This window comes from Squalius cephalus (assembly GCF_949319135.1).
Source record: "Squalius cephalus genome assembly, chromosome: 17".
NCBI lineage: Eukaryota > Metazoa > Chordata > Actinopteri > Cypriniformes > Leuciscidae > Squalius > Squalius cephalus.
Window position 1 is genome coordinate 17,189,816 of NC_137138.1, and position 18,795 is coordinate 17,208,610.

Genomic DNA, 18,795 nt, shown 5'->3' on the forward strand with positions numbered 1-18,795 from the left:
TGCTTGATTTCAAATAATGACAGCAGGTGCTTGGAAAGAGAAGAAGATATATCTGCTGGATATATCAGCAGGATATATCTGCTATTTGCAGTCTGTCAGTTGACAGAGGTGGAAGACAGTGACGAGAGCCAAACCTGGACGGCAGGTCAAGCCATTTACACGTGACAGTCTGGACAATTCCATGTGGGAGAATACGTTCAAACGACCGTTAGACAAAAAAAAAGTTGACTTCCTTTTCATATGTGGGAATTTTGTAGGAACCTGTGGGATGATATGCATGCAGATAATTAAAGGGATAAGATATTTTGAAGAATGTTTGTAACCAAACAGTTGATGGACCCCATTGGCTTCCATAAAAAAATGCCCCACAATTGTTTGGTTACAAACATTCTTCAAAATCTCTTCTTTTGTGTTCGGCAGAAGAAAGAAACGCATTCAGGTTTGGAACAATTTGAGGGTGAGTAAATGATGACAGAATTTTCATTTTTGGGTGAACTGTCCCTTTAAGTAGATTTTCAAACTTTTTGCTTCTATGGACCCCTAAATATCCCCTTGCAAGGAACAGATTTCTAAAATATTATATTTTCTCTCTCTATATATAAAAAAGCTGCCTGTATTTTGTATAAATACCCTTAAAAATTCATTGAGATATTAAAAAGTCAACATGTGTCCAAATGTAAATGTGATTTTTTAAGGATAATATATTATTTAATATTATCTTTTAGAGGATACTACTCACATATGAATTTAAGGTTATTATTTTAATTTGATATTCATATTAATAGTATATGTATTCAAATATTAAACTATTTTATTAAAATATGATGATAACCTCTGATCAGCTTAATAAATTACCAGGGGCCGTATTCACAAAGCCTTTTATCTTACTACTAGGAGTACTCCTAAATCGCACTAAAAGATTTTAGCTAGGAGTTTTCTCTTAAAAGTTATTCACAACGCCTTTCAGACCTACTCTTAGTAAAGAAAAATGACAACTCCTAAACTAAGAGTGAGTCTTCGTTGCTATGGATGACGTCATTTCTCATGCACGAGCTTGACTGAAGTGACCACCTTGATTGGCTGATGATTGTAACGCGGGAATGATTCCAAACACCTCCCCTACGATGATGAGTGACAGGTGACAGGTCTGAGAATGCGTGCGCTACACAAGTAGTGCGAAGGACGGAAGATGATGAATAACTGAATAAATAGCCTAAATGAATAAAGAGTAAGGCAAAACAAATAGCCTAGTAGCCTAATGAAACATATGGATTGATGCAATATCTTTGCAACATTATTGAATTAATCTGTCATGCCTCTGCCTACGTTTGCAAAGAGAAGAACATTTTAATTTGATTCACAATGAAATGTTATAATTAGTTTACATGCAATGAGTAGCCTAGTTTTGATTGTTGTTGGTGGCGTTATTGCATCCCTATTTATGCCTACAATGCAAAATTGTTCCCTCGCGATTGGAAGCTCCTGTAGCCGCCGCATACGCATTTCAAAACATCACAACGTGAAATGCCACAAAAAGCGGTTTGTGAATAGGTCTTAGTGAGTTAGGAGTCCTCTCGACTTCTTTTAAGCTGTCCCAGGCTTAGGTGCTACTTTTAGGGCTAAAATGCTTCATGAATTACTCTTAGTGAAAAAAATGAGGAGTCCTAAAGTTACGAGTGACACGCCCATTATTTTTAGGAGTTGCTCCTAAATTCGCCAGTTATGAGCTACTTTTAGCCTTAAAATTCTTTGTGAATACGGCCCCAGGACATTTTTCAGTTCATGCAATTGAAAATCTGTATCTTGCAGCACAAGTGTGGAAAAAAATATAGATCTTTAAAGTTGTACAGTTTACTTTTATAAACTTGTCAATGAAACAACCAAGAGGTTTATTTTAAATACTAACATATTTCCCATATGTCAAAAAAGCTGATTTTATAAATGATTTCATAAAAAGACAGATATAATGGGATATAATAGGTTTTCCTGGTAATACAAGCAGATCATCAATGATATTGGATTGCTTTCCTTCTCAGTGATTTGAGTCACTCAGGGGGCTGTTTTTCTATGAAGTGTTTAAGACAGCTGAGAGTGTCCTGCCGATAACACGGATCCCTTTCCCTCAAAACAAAACTCACAAAGTATCATGTGTAGGCAGGCTAATGATTACAGAAAATCATTCAGGACTTTACGGTTGTGGTATCTTTGTATACTAATAAATGTGGCATTTTATACAACAGTTTCGGTCCTCGAATTGTATTGGCTAAGCGGCATTCCTTAAAAAAACAAAAAACAATTTAGTTCTGTGTTTTTCTCAGAGATGCCTGCTAGTTGATTCTGCTTTGGTTTTGACTGAAACTATTTTGACAGAAACTATTATTCAAAAAATGATATTGTGTCTAAAATGTTTAATAAAGGTACACTATATAACTTTTGGCCCTCTGGCAAAACTGCATGCATTTTGCGGAAGAACATTTCTTCGATTGTGCTTCGGCTCTGTGTGACTGTGTGTGGATGAATATGGCTATTTCTCATAACTACAGTAAAACAAAGAGAGAGAGATTATCCTACTGCTCATTAAACATTCACTAGGCTTAAGAGATATAACTAGTTTAGATGGAAAGGATGTCAAGCTGACTAGCTGAAGACGTTAATGTAGCTATACCCATTATGATACTTCCTTGAAAATAAATTCCAGCAAAGCACTACAACAATTCATACACAAAAGATGCTTTACAATGACCTCTGTTAGAGAGCTACATATGGAGATTTATCTGTTCGATGAAATACCTTACTCACCTGCCATCTCCAAAAAGCCAAGCCAATGTTGATTCTTGTTTTATTACGAACTCTGTCACGTTCTCTTTTTGCCAGCAGACTCTTCTCTATTCTGCCTTTTTTTTAAATGGGTGATTTTCCAGAGGTTCGAGATTTATCGTGCTCCATGTCAACCTTTCTCACTCATTGTGACAACTAACCCATGCCAAAATATAATATATAAGCACTTATAGGCTTACCATAGGGAATCAGGGTAAGACAAGTAAGAAGGGGAAGAAGGATTGATGATGTATTGAAATTTTGAACACAAAAAAAGTTACATAGTGTACCTTTAACTTTTTGCATCAAAGCAATATTAACAGTCAGCACAATGCTAATCTTACACCTGTGGCATTGCATAAATGTGACAAATAACCCTTTTCATTTCGCATATTATTGAGCTATTCAAATGTTCCTCAAGCTTGACGATATTTTAAGAATTCGGTCTCAATCCAGGTCCACTTAGGTTATCATTTTTGTTGCACTTCACCGACACCCTGGTCAGTTTAGATAAACCAAAATGAAGTCCATTGAGGAGTATTATCAAACTTGAGCAGCTGCACTCTGCAAAAGAGATACCCACACATATCATCCATTTAATTGCCGCTGTGAGAGAGACTGTTTCCATGCCACCCTCCATAATTCTCAGCGTGGCAGTGCCAGTGTAATCTGATGACCCTCAAAGCAGATATTGCGTAATCTATAGAGTGGGCAGGTGATTCTTGAGGTGTGTGATTGACAGCTCTTGGGCTAAGCTTGGCTCCAGCATTCATTCTGACTGTCTGCGCTGGTAACGGCGCTCAGTGCAACTCTCTGACTGCTAATGATTTACAGAGGACAGTCTGTATTCATCTGGCTATGAAAGAGGCATCAGGATATATGACATGACAGAGACTTGAGTATTCTCGCTTAATGAACACACTCCTTCTTCTTTTTCGTCACGGTTTATCTTTTCATGAATAGTTCCATGTGAAGTCATAAAAATAATAACAGGGTATATATTTCCCCCCCATTGCGTCATCCGAAAATATCTGGGAAAATTTCCATTTGAAAGATATTTTTCTCAAGGATTGGTGCCACTGAGTGTTTTTCAAGTGACAAATAGATGAGACATAGATAAAACATGTAGACTATCTCATCCCATCACACGTCTCTGTCAGGGTTGAGAGAGGAAAATTACAGAATGAAGAAAACCAGACTTAAACTACTATTAAGTAAAGCTGCGCCATTATGACACAAATAATTGTCAATTATTTCCCTTGATGCCATAATCAGGATAATCCGTTTCAATTAAAAACATTTCCGTTTTATTCATATTTTGTGTACTGAAACAAGAACTGTTCATTAGTTCTTTTAGTTTTTGATTGTTGAGTGATGTTTCTTCAGCATTTCTTTTCACATGTAAAATTTTAAATATGCAATATTTCAATATATATTTTAATGTTTTCAACATGAAATACAAATCTTGCTTTAAACTCATTACAACAGCTGTAGTTACTGATAGGCCTACGGACTAATACAAAATATGATGCTCAACAGATCCAAAAAAAAGCATAATTCTGTATTCAACTATTTTTACGATTATTTAATCACAGCACTTTTCATTTGGTTAATTGTGCATCTCTACTGTAGAGGTTGTCTTTTGTAATGCTTTGATTTGAAGACGTCTACGTCAATGCACGATCAATTCTCAACTGTTCAAGTCTGGCATTTAATTTTCATTTCATCTTTCATCTGAAGATATTTGAGAGTCACTCCAGACCTCACGCTGTAACAGATGGTTATATCTTAAACTCTGAGGTGAAACATCAGGACACACAAACAGCTCGGTTACTGAACATCCATTTATTTTTATTCTTCCCTACACAACTCTCTCTATAACCTTTACTCAACTGGAGTGCCCTATAGTGTCCAGTTGGTTACACTACACACTCGTTCCCTTTTAAAATGAAACATCACTCCCACATAGAGTCATGCTGGCATGTACAACCTTTTTTTAAAAAAATAAATAAATAAATAAATTCTGAAGCTAGAGAATATTTTGTTGAGTTGTTGGAGACTGAGAACCAAAAAAAGCAGCAATGCACGTATTCCTCTGAAATGATCAGGGGTGCTGAAGACTTCTGCTCTTTGCTGTGCTCTTCCTCCTTTTTATATCGTTCAACACAATTCTTGTTGTGGGAAGTGTTTAGCACTGGCACAGAATTCAAGGCAACTGGATGTCCTGGAGCTAGACTTGCATCCACAGAGAAGCTGAATCATTTTCCATACAGAGCATGTGCGCTTTCAGATGTGCAGGATCTAATTAGAATCACCTCCTCTGCCTTGTCAAGATCGGTTTGTGTTTGTGTGTTCAAAAGAGGTCTTTTCACAGTTTGCCAGGTCTGAGAAGCCAGCAGTTCAGGAGCCAGAGGACTACACGCATGCATAATCAAAGATACTCTCTCTACTGCAGCCAAGGAGGTCTATAATACCTAGAGACAGCTATCCGTTCATCTCAACAGCAGTTGTTCGGCTGGCTCCAGGAAGTACGTGATTTGAAATCTGCCATCTTTGCCGCCTGTTTGTTTTGGGCCAATCAGCTGTGCCGCAACTAATGACTCTAGAGCCACAGGAAAATGACCTCATGACAGCACTGACTGAGCTGTGACTTCAAAGCACTATATATCAATTTCTTTCTTTTTTTCAGCTGCATAGTTTCAATGTATTTCGATTTTAACGTTCATGTTTAATGCAGACAGGTTGTAAAAGTTGTACAGTATAGGCTTTGAGTTTTATAGTATATAGTGTTCAAAAGTTTGAACACTATATAAGTATACAGTAAATAAGTACTTACAAATGATTAACAAACCATTAAAGTTTATATATTGTTGTCTAAATACAAATAGTGAGCTCTTCATTCATTGGCACTGTAATTGACAAAATTAGGTAACACTTTAGTTTAGGGTCCAATTCTCACTACTACATATTGGCTGTTTATTACTTATAAAGCACATATTAATGTCTTATTCTGCATGACCTTATCAATATTTTACATCCCTTAATCCTACCCAATACCCAAACTTAACAACTACCTTTCTAACTATTAATAAGCAGTAATTATGAGTTTATTGAGGCAAACATCATACTTAAGTTGGTTAATAGTGAGAATTGTACCCTAATCTAAAGTGTGACCCAAAATTATTTTTGTTAAATTAGCTCATGAAAATGGTTATTTAATTAAGAATTTGCTTTTTTAACAACTTGTTAACCATATAAATGATGTACAGTATTTATAACCAAACTCACTGACTCTCTCTCTCTCTCTCTCTCTCTCTCTCTCTCTCTCTCTCTCTCTCTCTCTCTCTCTATTTAACCAATTATTTCAATTTAACCAAACACGCAAAGACTGTTACAAAATATTTCTATTTCAAATAAATGCAGTTTTTTTTACTTTCTATTCATGAAAAATGTATCATGGTTTCCTCAAAATATTAACTTTTTTCCCCCACATTGATAATAATAAGAAATGTTTCTTCAGCACTAAATCAGCATATTATAATGATTTCTGAAGGATCATGTGACACTGAAGACTGGGGTAATGATGCTGAAAATTCAGCTTTACCATCAAAGTTAGAATAATATCTCATAATATTACTGTTTGTATTATAATTCGATCAAATAAATGTAGCCTTAATGAGACTAAAAATAACACACTAAAACTTGAATGTTTTGTTATTTTAGTAAGTGATGAAAAAATATTCTTGTTTCAGTATTTCCCAGTTATGTAAGTTATTATTTTATTAATGATAAAACAACATCAAAGGCAGCAGACAAAGAAAAAAAAAAAGAAGGATGTCAGAATACATGGATATTGGATACCTTTGAATGGTTGCCAGTGAAGAAAGTTGCTTATTGCAGCTTATTGCATGGTGTTGTTACAGCAATCATCCAGCTAGGGCTAACAGTGCCATGCTAACCACTCAAGCCTTGAGCCCTTGCCTGCAGCTCACAATGTAAGTAACATGGACATCTCAACATATCACATGCAATAAATAAATAAATAAAATACTAATTTGCTGATTGGCAAAGTATGAGCTCCGTATCAGTGGGGATTAGATTGCAAGACATGTCTGACTCTTTCTCATTCCTTGAACGGGGACTCCAGGCCCCCTGATTATTGCATGTCCTTTATTCAGCCTTGAGCTCGCAGTCATGGCAGGACTTGTACATCACTCTATTCTGAATTTTGTAATAGAGGCACCAAAACACTAAAGAATCCATTTGATACACCACGGACAAGGCACATATAAGTAGCAAAAGCAGAGAGAGACAGCGTTCATTTTAATGAGAACTGAGGGGTGTCTAAGATAGAAATTCAGAGAGAGACAGGGCCTTTTTGGCTCACTCTCTTCAGCAGTGCATTGCTCTGACAAGCTCCCAGTTTTACTGAAGTGTGCACTTGTAATAACAAAGCCCCATTTCTATCCAGTCACTTGGTGGCATGAGATCTGCCAGACTTGATGTCTCGCTGCCTTCACCTTTTTTCCTTTCTTTTTCCTTTTTCCTTGTAGCTCCGTGTGCGATGCGACGTGTGCCGGCAAAATGCTTCATGTTTCTCCTATGCCTGCGCTGTCAAGTCGACACTGACAAACAGGATTTGACAAACAAGTGATACGTGAATACTAAAATCTGTGAGAGCTACTTCATGTGCCGATGAGCAGCACGCCAACTCAAAGCGGTGGGAAAAAAGATGTCATTTGCTGCATGAGGTGATTAGAAACCCATATAAAGTAACAAAAAGGACAGCAATCGAGTGACAGATTGAATACCGTAAGTCGTTATTTCACAGAACATTACAGCACAGAGAGATGCGAAAATGTCTGTAATTTCTGATATTTATTCATTGACGGGAGATGACTTCCTAAAGAGACCAGGAAATTGGAATTCTTCATGTCCTCACTTACATTAAATATGGATTGAGGAAGCGAACGATAGGGCTGCTATTTAAGTGGCTGGGGTTAAAGTAGGCAGTGATTGACCACCTCCTGTTCCTGCCTGACAAAACTCCATTTACATGCCACATCTGATGTCTCGACGGAGACACTAATTCTCCACTTTAGCACCAGCAAATGAGAGTAACATAAACGAGGAGATAAATGTCATGAGCAACATCCCCTAAAAACATTCCGTCATGGTGTTTTGACCACACGGGTTAAGTCATTCAGACTCTCCTGCAAGACCCTACTGGATTGGTAGCACTCATGGGCAGAACTAATATTGGAGATTGAACTAGGATGAAATTGTGTACTAACAGCAGGGAGTAAGAGCGATGGAGCGGATGGCTGAGGAAGACAGACAGCGAGAGATCAAATGAGACATCTAAAGATCCAAGGCCAACAATCTCTGATTTCTACCACCGAGTGACTGATGATTTGCCAAGTCAAAGCAAACCTTCTCATCTGTGAGCTTAGTTAGCTTCCAAACCAAACCCTCATTTGGATGTCTGCAAGCCTCTGAAGGCTGCTATTTATGGAAAAAAAAGAGATGGTGGAAGGATGATACACGGCTTGAGACTTGTAGTTTTGCTCCTTCTTTTGGCGGAGTGAAAGAGAGGAAACAAGAGAAATCCCAGAGCATTTTTTTTCTTAAAGACTGTGTTGGTATATGAATGAGGAAATAAGGTGAGTTCACGCAGTGTTGGAATTAACGTAATTACGAGATTTTGACTTGTAAAGTGTTCACGTAAACTTGTAATTTTCTGAGCTCCGACCTGATGGCTGATGAATTACTAAAATTGACTAATGATAATGCATTGACAATGCAGCAATAATCTGAAAATAAACAATAAAATATATACAGTTTAATATAGATAGCACAGAGTTGAATTACTATGCAATGTCCTATATCCATATGTGCTATAGTTGTTTTTTTTTTGGTGTGTGTGTGTGTGTGTGTGTGCTGATTATTTGCTTCAATTATCATTGAATTCAAAAATAATTTAAAGTGTTCCAAGTAAAAGTTTTACTTTGTACATTCTAATAAATATACTTAATACTTATAATACTTATACACGTGGTGGGAGATGACTCGATGGTGAATATAACTCTGAGAGGAGAGCACAGTTGAATGACTTGAATTGAAATCAAATATGGGACGACTCCTGTCCATGGTCATGTGCACAATAGCCTAACCAGACATCTGCAACTTTTACACCATCCAGACTGCACTCTACTTGTCCCTGACAAGGTTTGAATCAACGATGAATCCGTTTTGCAATGTGTACTTCCGAGGGTTGAAGTCATCGGTCATTTTAGTCATATTGGCTAATTCTCCTTAATTATTTCCCTGTTTTGATCTGTTTTCCTGGAAAATGTATTTATTTTTTATTTTATTTTATCATCGTTATTTTGTTTTAAGGAGATACAAATTGTGCTTATCAACCTTGAATGACATGGTAATGAAATTATATCACATTATTTTGGCAGTAAAATTTGGGGCGTTTTTTTCTTGTAGTGGGCGGGTTTTGGTGAGCTTTTGGGCTGGAAATCACCGTCCCAATCTGGCAACACTGGATAAAGCCAGTGAGACATAAACATCTCACAGCTAATCATTAAGAAGTAATGTAGATGACAGTTACACTTAAGCAGTCATTGTTTATCGATATAGTGAGGCAGATCATTGAAGCTGTTGCATTCCTTGCACTGCTCTTTCGAATTTTGCATCATGCAGAGCAATCCTATCCAAGCTTTCGGTCAGTCTGACAGTAATTTCCACAATGAAAGTGTATGATTGCACAAGTGAGCAGTATGGTGTCATTCTCTGATATGGTGTCATTCCTTTTGTATGTCTTAAACTCCAGGCTGTTCTGAAACATACAAAACAAATTCTTTGTATTTTAAAGGAGAATCTGTCTAGCGCTGGAGTGAGAGAAGGACATCATTATCCTCATCACCACATTTCATTGTGTCAATCACAGTAAATGTGAGCCCGCAGACAAAGCTAGATAATATTTTAGTCATGGTGCAACGCTGGGAAACCATTTTAAAGCAAGGACAGCTTTTGTATGTGCTATTAAATGTTATTGAATTCATGTAGAGTGGGCTTCAAAAGTCAGTATGGGATTCAAAATCAAATTTATACCTGAAAAGAGCATTTAGGATTTTTGAAACAAAGAAATAGCTATATTTTGTTATATAATGAATCTGAAATATTTAATAATCTGCACAATTGTTATGTGGATACTACAATTTGTCATTTAAAAATGCATTAAATTCACGAGTTTGTTTGCCCATATACTCTTTAAGTTTAAACGTATTTGGCTTGCTGTCCGCAGTGGAGGGGCTGGAGGAAGCAGCTTCAACTCGAGCTGGGAATACTAATGCTTTGAAGATGAGGATGGTTGCAAGATGCCTAAATTATGTTTGGGGAGGCGAAGGGATGCCAAAACAGCTAATGCCGGAGCAAGGCGAGCGGCTACTTATATGCTGCGGCAGTTAATTGAAAGATAAGATGGGTTCACTCCTCCCGAAATTACGTTTAGGAACTTACCTTTTAATAATGCAGAACAGAATCCTCTTCACTAGTGAGAATTTTCACATGGACTCCTTTGTATGTTACATATCTGGTCATGCGACTGAGGAAACACACAACGTGACATTTATATCACAAGCAAACGTTGTCTTCTTAGTGTCGGATCCATAAGGGATGTCCTTCACCACCATAAAAACAAATATTATCTGAAAATCTCAGCCATGCATAGGTCAGAGAGTCAGTCAAAGAAGCTCTAGCTGACATTTAGTTGCACTGATAAATACCATGACATTTTACAAGATGGCCTTGCCTTAAAAGAGGACCTCCAATAAGGGAGTGTATCAGTCAAGCCATCACACTATGCTCAGCATGTAACTGATTTAAGTGTGTTTACACTGTATCCTGTTATTTACAAGCTCGGGAGAGTGTTCCCTCCAATTACGGACAAATAACCCAACATGCAACACCTTGAAAGTGACGTTTAACTCCTTACTCGCTTCCCTTGATCAGAGAACAGCCCAGCTTTTATCCACTTTGGATTCACAAACAATATTCAAACTGTGTTCCCACATAAAAGCAGCGCGGCATCTTTGTTCTGTCACTTCTTAATGTCTTCCATAAAGGCTTCGCTTATTCATTAAGAAGGTTATCTCACCAGCAGCAGAATTCCCTCAGATTGAGACTGCCACCCCTGCTGTGAGGAAGCGCGCAACTGAGGCTGTGGAGAGATCATTATTAGAGTGGATATTAAAGAATGATGTGTGCCTCACAGGTTTCAGTGTTGACTGGAGGAAATAGCCAGAATTCCCAGGCTGATCACGCTTTCCTGTAAGCTAATTTATGTCACTTTTATCCTGTGCTAACTCAAAATCCTGTCAGAAAATGCTCTGGCTGAACACTGAATATGAAGGTAGGTATTGATTATTATTGGTTTAATTGAATAGGGAAATTAGTTTGTTTTAAGCATCATTTAACTCAAAAATGAGGCATTTTTTACTGCACTTGAAAAAAATATTTAGGCCTGAATTTAAGATTTATGTGTTTGAATTGCACATTAAATTTCCATCCATTTAAATTCAGGGGCTGTTTACACTGCACCGTTTTAAACTAAAAACTAAAACTGACATTTTTTTTTGCCGTTTTGGGGGCCTGAAAACTTTTGAAAACTGTTTCAAAGTGCAAGTTTTTGAAAACGATGCCGTTATCATCTTTGTATAAACGACAAAAACGTGAATTTGTGAAAACGGTGACATCATGCGCATACATAAATGTTCAGTCTATTGGCTCGTAGTGTTTCTTCACAAAGTGATATAGTGTAAGTGACAGTAAAAATCAATATTCAATCACTTAAAATCAGAATTATTGATGATAAATATTTCATCATGGTTTTTGTGTAGCACTATTACACAAATCTTTCATTTATGTATGACTGACAAATATGACATTATTACATTAAGTTTGTTGTTTATGTTAAAAAAAGCATATTGAGTGTGTGCACAATATTGTATTCCAGCTTTATCCTGTGACCATGACTCATCTTCATTACTTTTTTTATCTTGATGCAAATTCATTGTAATAGTTAAGCTATTTACTGCAACAGACAGAATTAAACATTAACTGTGGTTTAATTAAAGAAAATAACATGTACTGATTTAACACAATGCTATTTCATAAAAAGTATGTGTAAATGCTGTTCTTTCCTTACAGCTAAGTTTTTTTTTATGTGAATACAGTCAATTATCAGTCTAGCAACACCATTCTGCTGGGTAACACAGCATGGGCCGCAGAATTGATTTTTATAGGGAGGGCATTAACTGAACTATTAACTGAATTATGGTTTAAACATTTTATGAAAAATGCAAATCTGCACTTTTAATTATGAATCCATGAGAAACATGCACCCTCAGGGATATCATGATAGTGAATGTTGCCCTCTTTATCAGTAGTTCAGCCCTGTGCTTGCAATAAACAAGCGTGGCAGTTCATCAGAAGTATTATTAGATGCTCACCAACTGAATCTGAAATAAAAGTATACAACTGTGAATGCAAACAAACAAACCCCCAAAAGAGGCCATTCCGTTTCAGTTTGATGCTCATAATAAATCCAAAATGACATCTCCAATTTCATCACATTATAAGAGCGGTGCTAAAAAAGGAAGAGGAATTGTTCTTCATCTAAGTGGAACTGATAGACAACCTCAGGTGTTTGCTTTGGGCCTTTCATTTTTGATGAAGCAGGCAGAGCTAAACGAGCTTTTCATGCAATCCACTTGGGAAGAAGCCAGTCTTTTACATACAGTAATAACACAAACATGATCGTAATCCTCAGGGATGAATGCCATCAGCACTTGTCACATTGTGACAACAGTAATCATTATTTTAAAAGGCACCATTGTTGTTATATCACCTTTGAAGTGTTAAATTAATACTAGATTGCTTTTAGCCTAGCATTTATAGAAATGCTTTTTATTTTGATAATTTAAGACAAGATCTTGTTGATACAAGGGTATCAAAAACTGTATAGATGCTATTATTTTCTCTATCATCAAGCTTAGAATATAGAGCCATATATAGAGGCTTCAGTTACATAATGTGCAGAGAGTAACTCAGTCTTATCCACGACTCAGCGGTTTGACAACAGACATATGATGAGAAAAACAAGATAAAGGCCCGGTTTCACAGACAGGGTTTAGATTAAGCTTTATTTCAATTAGGACATTTAAGCAGCTTTTATAAATGTGCCTTAGAATAAAAATGACAATACACATGTGAACCCTAACTAAGATATGTGCTAAGAATGTGTAAGAGTTTGTTTAATGTTCAAATCACTGGCAGAGCAAAATGATGAGGATGATGATGATTTTTAAATAAATTAATAAAATAAAGCAAGTTTTTTTTAAAAAAACATTGATTAACAAAGAATGTACATCACTTTTTTGTTGCAATTATATGTTTTTAATCAATTTATGAAGCCCCTGTGTACTGAGTCGTTACATAATCATAATTTCCAACACTCTCATATCTTGTACTTGCAATTTAGCGAGACAGAAGCTGCATCTGTGGCGACCGCCATGTTTTCTCACTGACAGAAACTCAGCGCTCAAAGAAAATCCAGTTTCCAAAAAACTTTAAACTAAAATGGTTCCCAAGTGGTGTTTTTGGTTAAGTTGTCACGTGTTTAAATTCATATATAATGTTTGAATATTTGTCTTAAAGGTACACTATGTAACTTTTTTTGTTCAGAATTTAAATAGTCAATACATCATCAATTCTTCTTCAAAAATGTGCAGGAAATTACATTCATACGTCACTCGCCTGTGCGCGTCTCATCATATCCGTGAATAAAGAAAAGTTGCTCCGGCTACTTTGATGCTTGTATGGTGTGGGAGTAGTATAGGTTAGTTGTCACAATGAGCAAGAAAGGTTGACATGGAGCACGATAAATCTCAGACCTCAGGGGAATCATCCTTTTTTTTTTTTTTTTTTAACAGAGTCTGCTGACAAAAAGAGAACGCGACAGCTCGTACTGAGAATCAGCACTGGTTTGGCTTTTCGGAGATGAGGGATTTGAAATGTTGTAAAAGCGACTTGAACAGATAAATTGCCATATATAGAACAGAGTTCATTGTAAAGCACTATCTATTGTGTATTATTCAAAGTCACCTAGAGCTGAAACACAACCAAAACAATGTTCTTCGCCAAAATGCATGCAGTTTTTTTACATAGTAACATAGTGTACCTTCAATTTCTCATCAATTCAAATGATATATTCGTAGACTACAAAAAAAAAAAAAACCTTAACTGCAACAAAAACTTTCCGCTCACAACAAAAACAATCAGCATTAACCCCACAGTACTACATCTAAAATAGGATTTCATACAAATTAAATGAAAAGATTTCCTAAAGGTTTTTCTTCGTTTTATTAATTTGTGTGGAAATACATTCTGTGGAAGGGACATTTGTAAACAGCCTGGAGTTATCATTAGAAGCCCAACAGAATGAGCATTGGTCTGTGCTGTAATTGAAAGATAGTGGCCACAGCTGCAGTACAGCAACGCAATGATACCGATTCAAATAAAGGGTGGAGATTATTCCAGGTAGACAGAAATGTAATGATTAATTTCCTCTTTGGGTTCCGCGCGATCATAATAATGGGTAAGAAAATGTGGCATTGTTTGTGCACAAAGCAATAGTGCTCCTGGTGGTACCCACAGTGTGAACTTTGAAATGATGTGTTCCTGTACCTCAGTTAGCAGCCAGGATACAAATGAGTCACTCAGCATCCCACGCCTGCATGCACATCCACCGTATAATAAAGCCATTTCACCCAGCATGAAATAAAAGACCATTTTCAAGTTCAGTTATTTGGTTCATAAACTCTCTCACTGCCTAAAACACACGTGCACGGACGCGCACGCAACAGTTTGCATAGCCTACACGAGAGCACGGTGGCAAACTTACACACTGTGACACCAAGCCAAGTAAAGAATTGCTACATAAATTAGTCAAACATAATAGATTTAATTACACATTAAAGTGCTTCACTTTATATTCATATAAAAATTCATTAAAAGCATAATGCCTTCTGATATTCACAGCATAAAACCTGAAGGAACCCTGCTAGCCCACCCACTTCAATACATAAATAAAGCTGCCAACTTCAACTTTTATCCTTATTTCTCTCCTAGGAAATGTGACTGAAAAAATGATCAGGGCTGTAGTTTAACACCTCACACAAAGGTACCTTTTCCCACTCCAACACACCTTAATCAAAGTTTGCGAGCATTTTCAACAAGTGATTCAACGGCCTTTACATTTTAGTTCAAATGTGAACCTTTGTGGCAACGCATTAGTCATAAAAATCATAAACGGTTGCCATAGCCACTAATTAGCTTGCCAGGATGTTTTTAACAGGAGCATGAATTCAATTTGCCTAACAATGCATTGCCTAGAGGTTTCTCTCCTCATTTAAATAATGAAGAACAAATATTTTTAATTTGAGTTTGTTTGTTTGTTTTACCTTTATGAAGTTAACAAGAAATAAAATCTGTTCTTTTGTGATGTAAATGTTCTGGCAATATTGTCCTTTTCACCGCTTTGGTTTGTCAATAAAACTACATTTCTTCTGCACCTTTTGGTACTTTAATCACAAATACCAGAATCATTCGTGATTCAACAGCACCCTCTTGTGTGTGCCCTGATGCGCCACATGAACTGTTGCTATGGGACAAAGTTACAAAGTTCACAATCAACAATCATGTAACACGAGCAATATAGCTTTCTTCTCCATCCGTAATTGGGCTTAATTACATTACCTGACTTGACCTCAGATTTCCGTGCACAATATTACAACACCAGTGAAATATACAGCTACTTTTTTATTTGGAAATAATGTGCATTCATATAAAAAGCAAACCTTAACCACAGAATCTCTTTTAAAACAAGATGACTAGATCAGTAAAAACCTTCACCTGGTCTCTGAACCACTGATAAGTTCATAGATAAACAGAGCTATGGAGGAACTCAAGAGTCTTGTTTAGTTTAACAACGGCATACTGCTAATGGAAAGGTGAATGAGTTGATGTGAAGGGATAGTCCTGTCAATCTTTATACATTCTTTGAATGTTTATGATTGCAAAATTATAGACGCTTACTTGTCAGAAGCCTGTTAATTCAAGTCATTCGTATTAGGTTACACAAAGGCAAGGCAAAAATACCAACAGGGTAACCATAGTGAATGTTTCTGTTTGGCAAAATATAATCATTTTGTCTTTGCTTCATTTAGGCAATTGCATAACTGATTATTTTAGTGCTAAGTAGAGTTTCAGAGTCTCACAAATAAGGACTTAAGGACATATTTTAAGAGCAGAAATCTTACCTTGAAACCCATTCATGAAGCTTTTATGTGCCTACCTACTCTTTCTTGACATGAATGCCATTTTTATTATTATTAGTGTGGCCGTTTATGCTGTCTGAGCTCAGCTTCCCTTCTGCCATCAATTTCTTGATGTGGTCGTGCGGCCCCTTCCCCATCATGGCTGAAGGATAGCGGTAGGAGCCTCCGATGCGGTCCCACAGGGTGAAGTACTGCCCGTAGTTGTAGTCAAAGAAGAGGTGGTGGTCAGTGTGGTGAGCCGAACCATTGATGATTTGTTCCATCAGGCTGGGCACGCGGTAGTCCCCGTCATGGATGGAGATGGTCCATATGTTGACGAACACGTACAGGGCTAAGTACAGAACCTTGTGTAGAGGGAAGAGGAAGGGGTAGATGTGGTACGGTAGGCCCTGAAGAAATCCATCCACGGGGTGGAAAGCGTGGCTGGCGAACGGAGAGGGGATCTTCCACACATGATGTGGTTTGTGAAAATACTGTATATGAAGGGAAAAGGATGAAAAAACATGATTATATGGCATATATATATATATATAAAAGACATGGAATATACACCTTTTTCATATTTTCTGTAGGGGGAAATCTACACAATTATTCAGAATGGTTTTAAATATGGAAAAATGTGTTATATGGAGAACGCTTTTATTGGTAGCAGAAAGCATATTCAAAATCAGAAATATCGTGTCATATTGTGACCCGTACAGGTGGATCATTCTTACTATGTACCCATAATATGGATGGTAATATGGTGGATAAAATTAACAAATTCACAATAAAATATAAATATCAGATGAAAAAAAATAAAAATAATCAGTTGACGTATTAAAAATTTGTAAAAACTAAAGCTATATAGAAATTTAAAAAGCAAAAATTAGTAAAAATGACAAAAGCACATAAAATTGCTAACTCTAAAATGATAAAATATAGCAATAATTCTAAATAACACTGGTCTAAAATCCAAATTGATTTTTTCTTTATTGTTTACTGTTTTAATTGGCTAATATGTTTTTCCTGTGTCCTTAATATAGGCTAATCGTTTTTTTTGTAATATTAGGCTACTCTTTCTTTCCTCTTTTTTTACCCACTGTTAAACCAAATTATAATTATGCCTTACATTATCATATATCTTAAATACCTTATATATCAACTTGTGGTGTAGGAATCTGTGGATCCAGTAAATGCACATGTCAGTGAAAAACAGGAAAGAAACCATGCTGAAAATAAGCCCTGGCCAACCTGAAAAAACAAGAATAAATAGTATGAAATAGTTAATGCCCATAGCAACACGATTATCTCAAGCATATCTGACAGACTGCATCACTGGCATTTACTAAAATCAGGGCTGTCAGTTTGCTGGATCCAGATTCAGTCAATTTTAATGTGTTTGGTGTAGTTTTGTTTTAAGTTTGAAAGTCAGTGGTTTCCACATTACCCGCTTTTTATTTATATGAATAACTATAATCCACTTGACAAAGCAAAGACTTTGTCCATGTATCACTTGTTTAGCACAAACTTTGATTGGCATTTATGAACACAGCTATATTCTCTTACCGAGGGGTGATTCATCGACTCTGTCGTACAGTTTGCTGTATCCTCTGACCTCAGCAAAAAACAATGCTACTGTGGGTATGCTGATATAGGGCAAAGACCACAAAGCATACTTTATTTCACGTTGCACCTGGTTCTATTGACAAAAAAACAAACAAAAAAAAAACATATTTATTCTTGCCTCTGATGCGAAACAGAAAAAGACACTGTAGGTTGCTAGATGCATAAACAAACCTCCAAAAATTGAGGGTGTTGCATTAATTTGTGGTCAAAAACAAAGTAGTAGCACAAAGCACCCAGGCCTAGATATAAGATGGCAGCACCCAGGTTGGTGACCACCATCAAACCGATGATCTGTCGCAGAGGCTCGTCCTCGGGCCATGATGAGGGATACACATATGGAGTGAAGAAGTAATCATCTGCAACGTTCAACACAAGGTCCATCTTTGACCTTAAAAGATGGCCAGAAGAAGTGTGATTAACTGTATATAATGTGACTAAAGAAGGCAGCTTCAAATTAAATCATCACTAATGTATTGTAAAAAAAATAAAAAATAAATGAAAAAAAGAATGATTAAAAGAAACACTGAGGGGGAAGAAACAAGAAACACTCAAGTGCACTTTCCCCAATATTGTAAACAATAACTTTGTACTTCCCAAAGACAAAATTATTTAGAAAAAAGATTATACAGAATGAATGAAAAGTCTATGTTGTTGTTGAAAATATATGTTAGTAGCTAAAAGCAAATGCTGTAATTGTAGGAAACAATCAGCTCACCTGTAACAGTGTTTTTGAAGACACGCCAGCGAAGAAAATATCTGAGGTTGAAGCCCTCACAGAGGCCGTCCTTCTGCTTTCACTGAAGAAACACAAACGGACGCAGCCAATGGCGGCTCACTTCCTCACAGCGCGAGCCCGTTTCTTGACAGCTCATTGGTCGATGCGAAATCTGGTCATGGCGTTAGTGATAGGAAGTCCAACTTCTTTCCACGAATCGGTTCTTTTGAACAGTTCGATTCAAAG

General features: G+C 36.6%; 1 protein-coding gene across 1 annotated transcript; it reads right to left on the reverse strand.

Moving 5' to 3' along the window:
• Nucleotides 1-13,815: 13,815 nt before the first annotated feature.
• sc5d (sterol-C5-desaturase) lies at nt 13,816-18,657 on the reverse strand. Its single transcript, XM_079898705.1, has 5 exons — nt 18,550-18,657; nt 18,006-18,222; nt 17,775-17,907; nt 17,359-17,459; nt 13,816-16,699 (listed from the first exon to the last, which is right to left on the reverse strand). The coding sequence occupies exons 2-5, from the start codon at nt 18,213-18,215 to the stop codon at nt 16,244-16,246; spliced, it is 900 nt and encodes a 299-aa protein (XP_079754831.1). The 5' UTR covers nt 18,216-18,222; nt 18,550-18,657; the 3' UTR covers nt 13,816-16,243.
• Between the last annotated feature and the right edge of the window lie 138 nt (nt 18,658-18,795).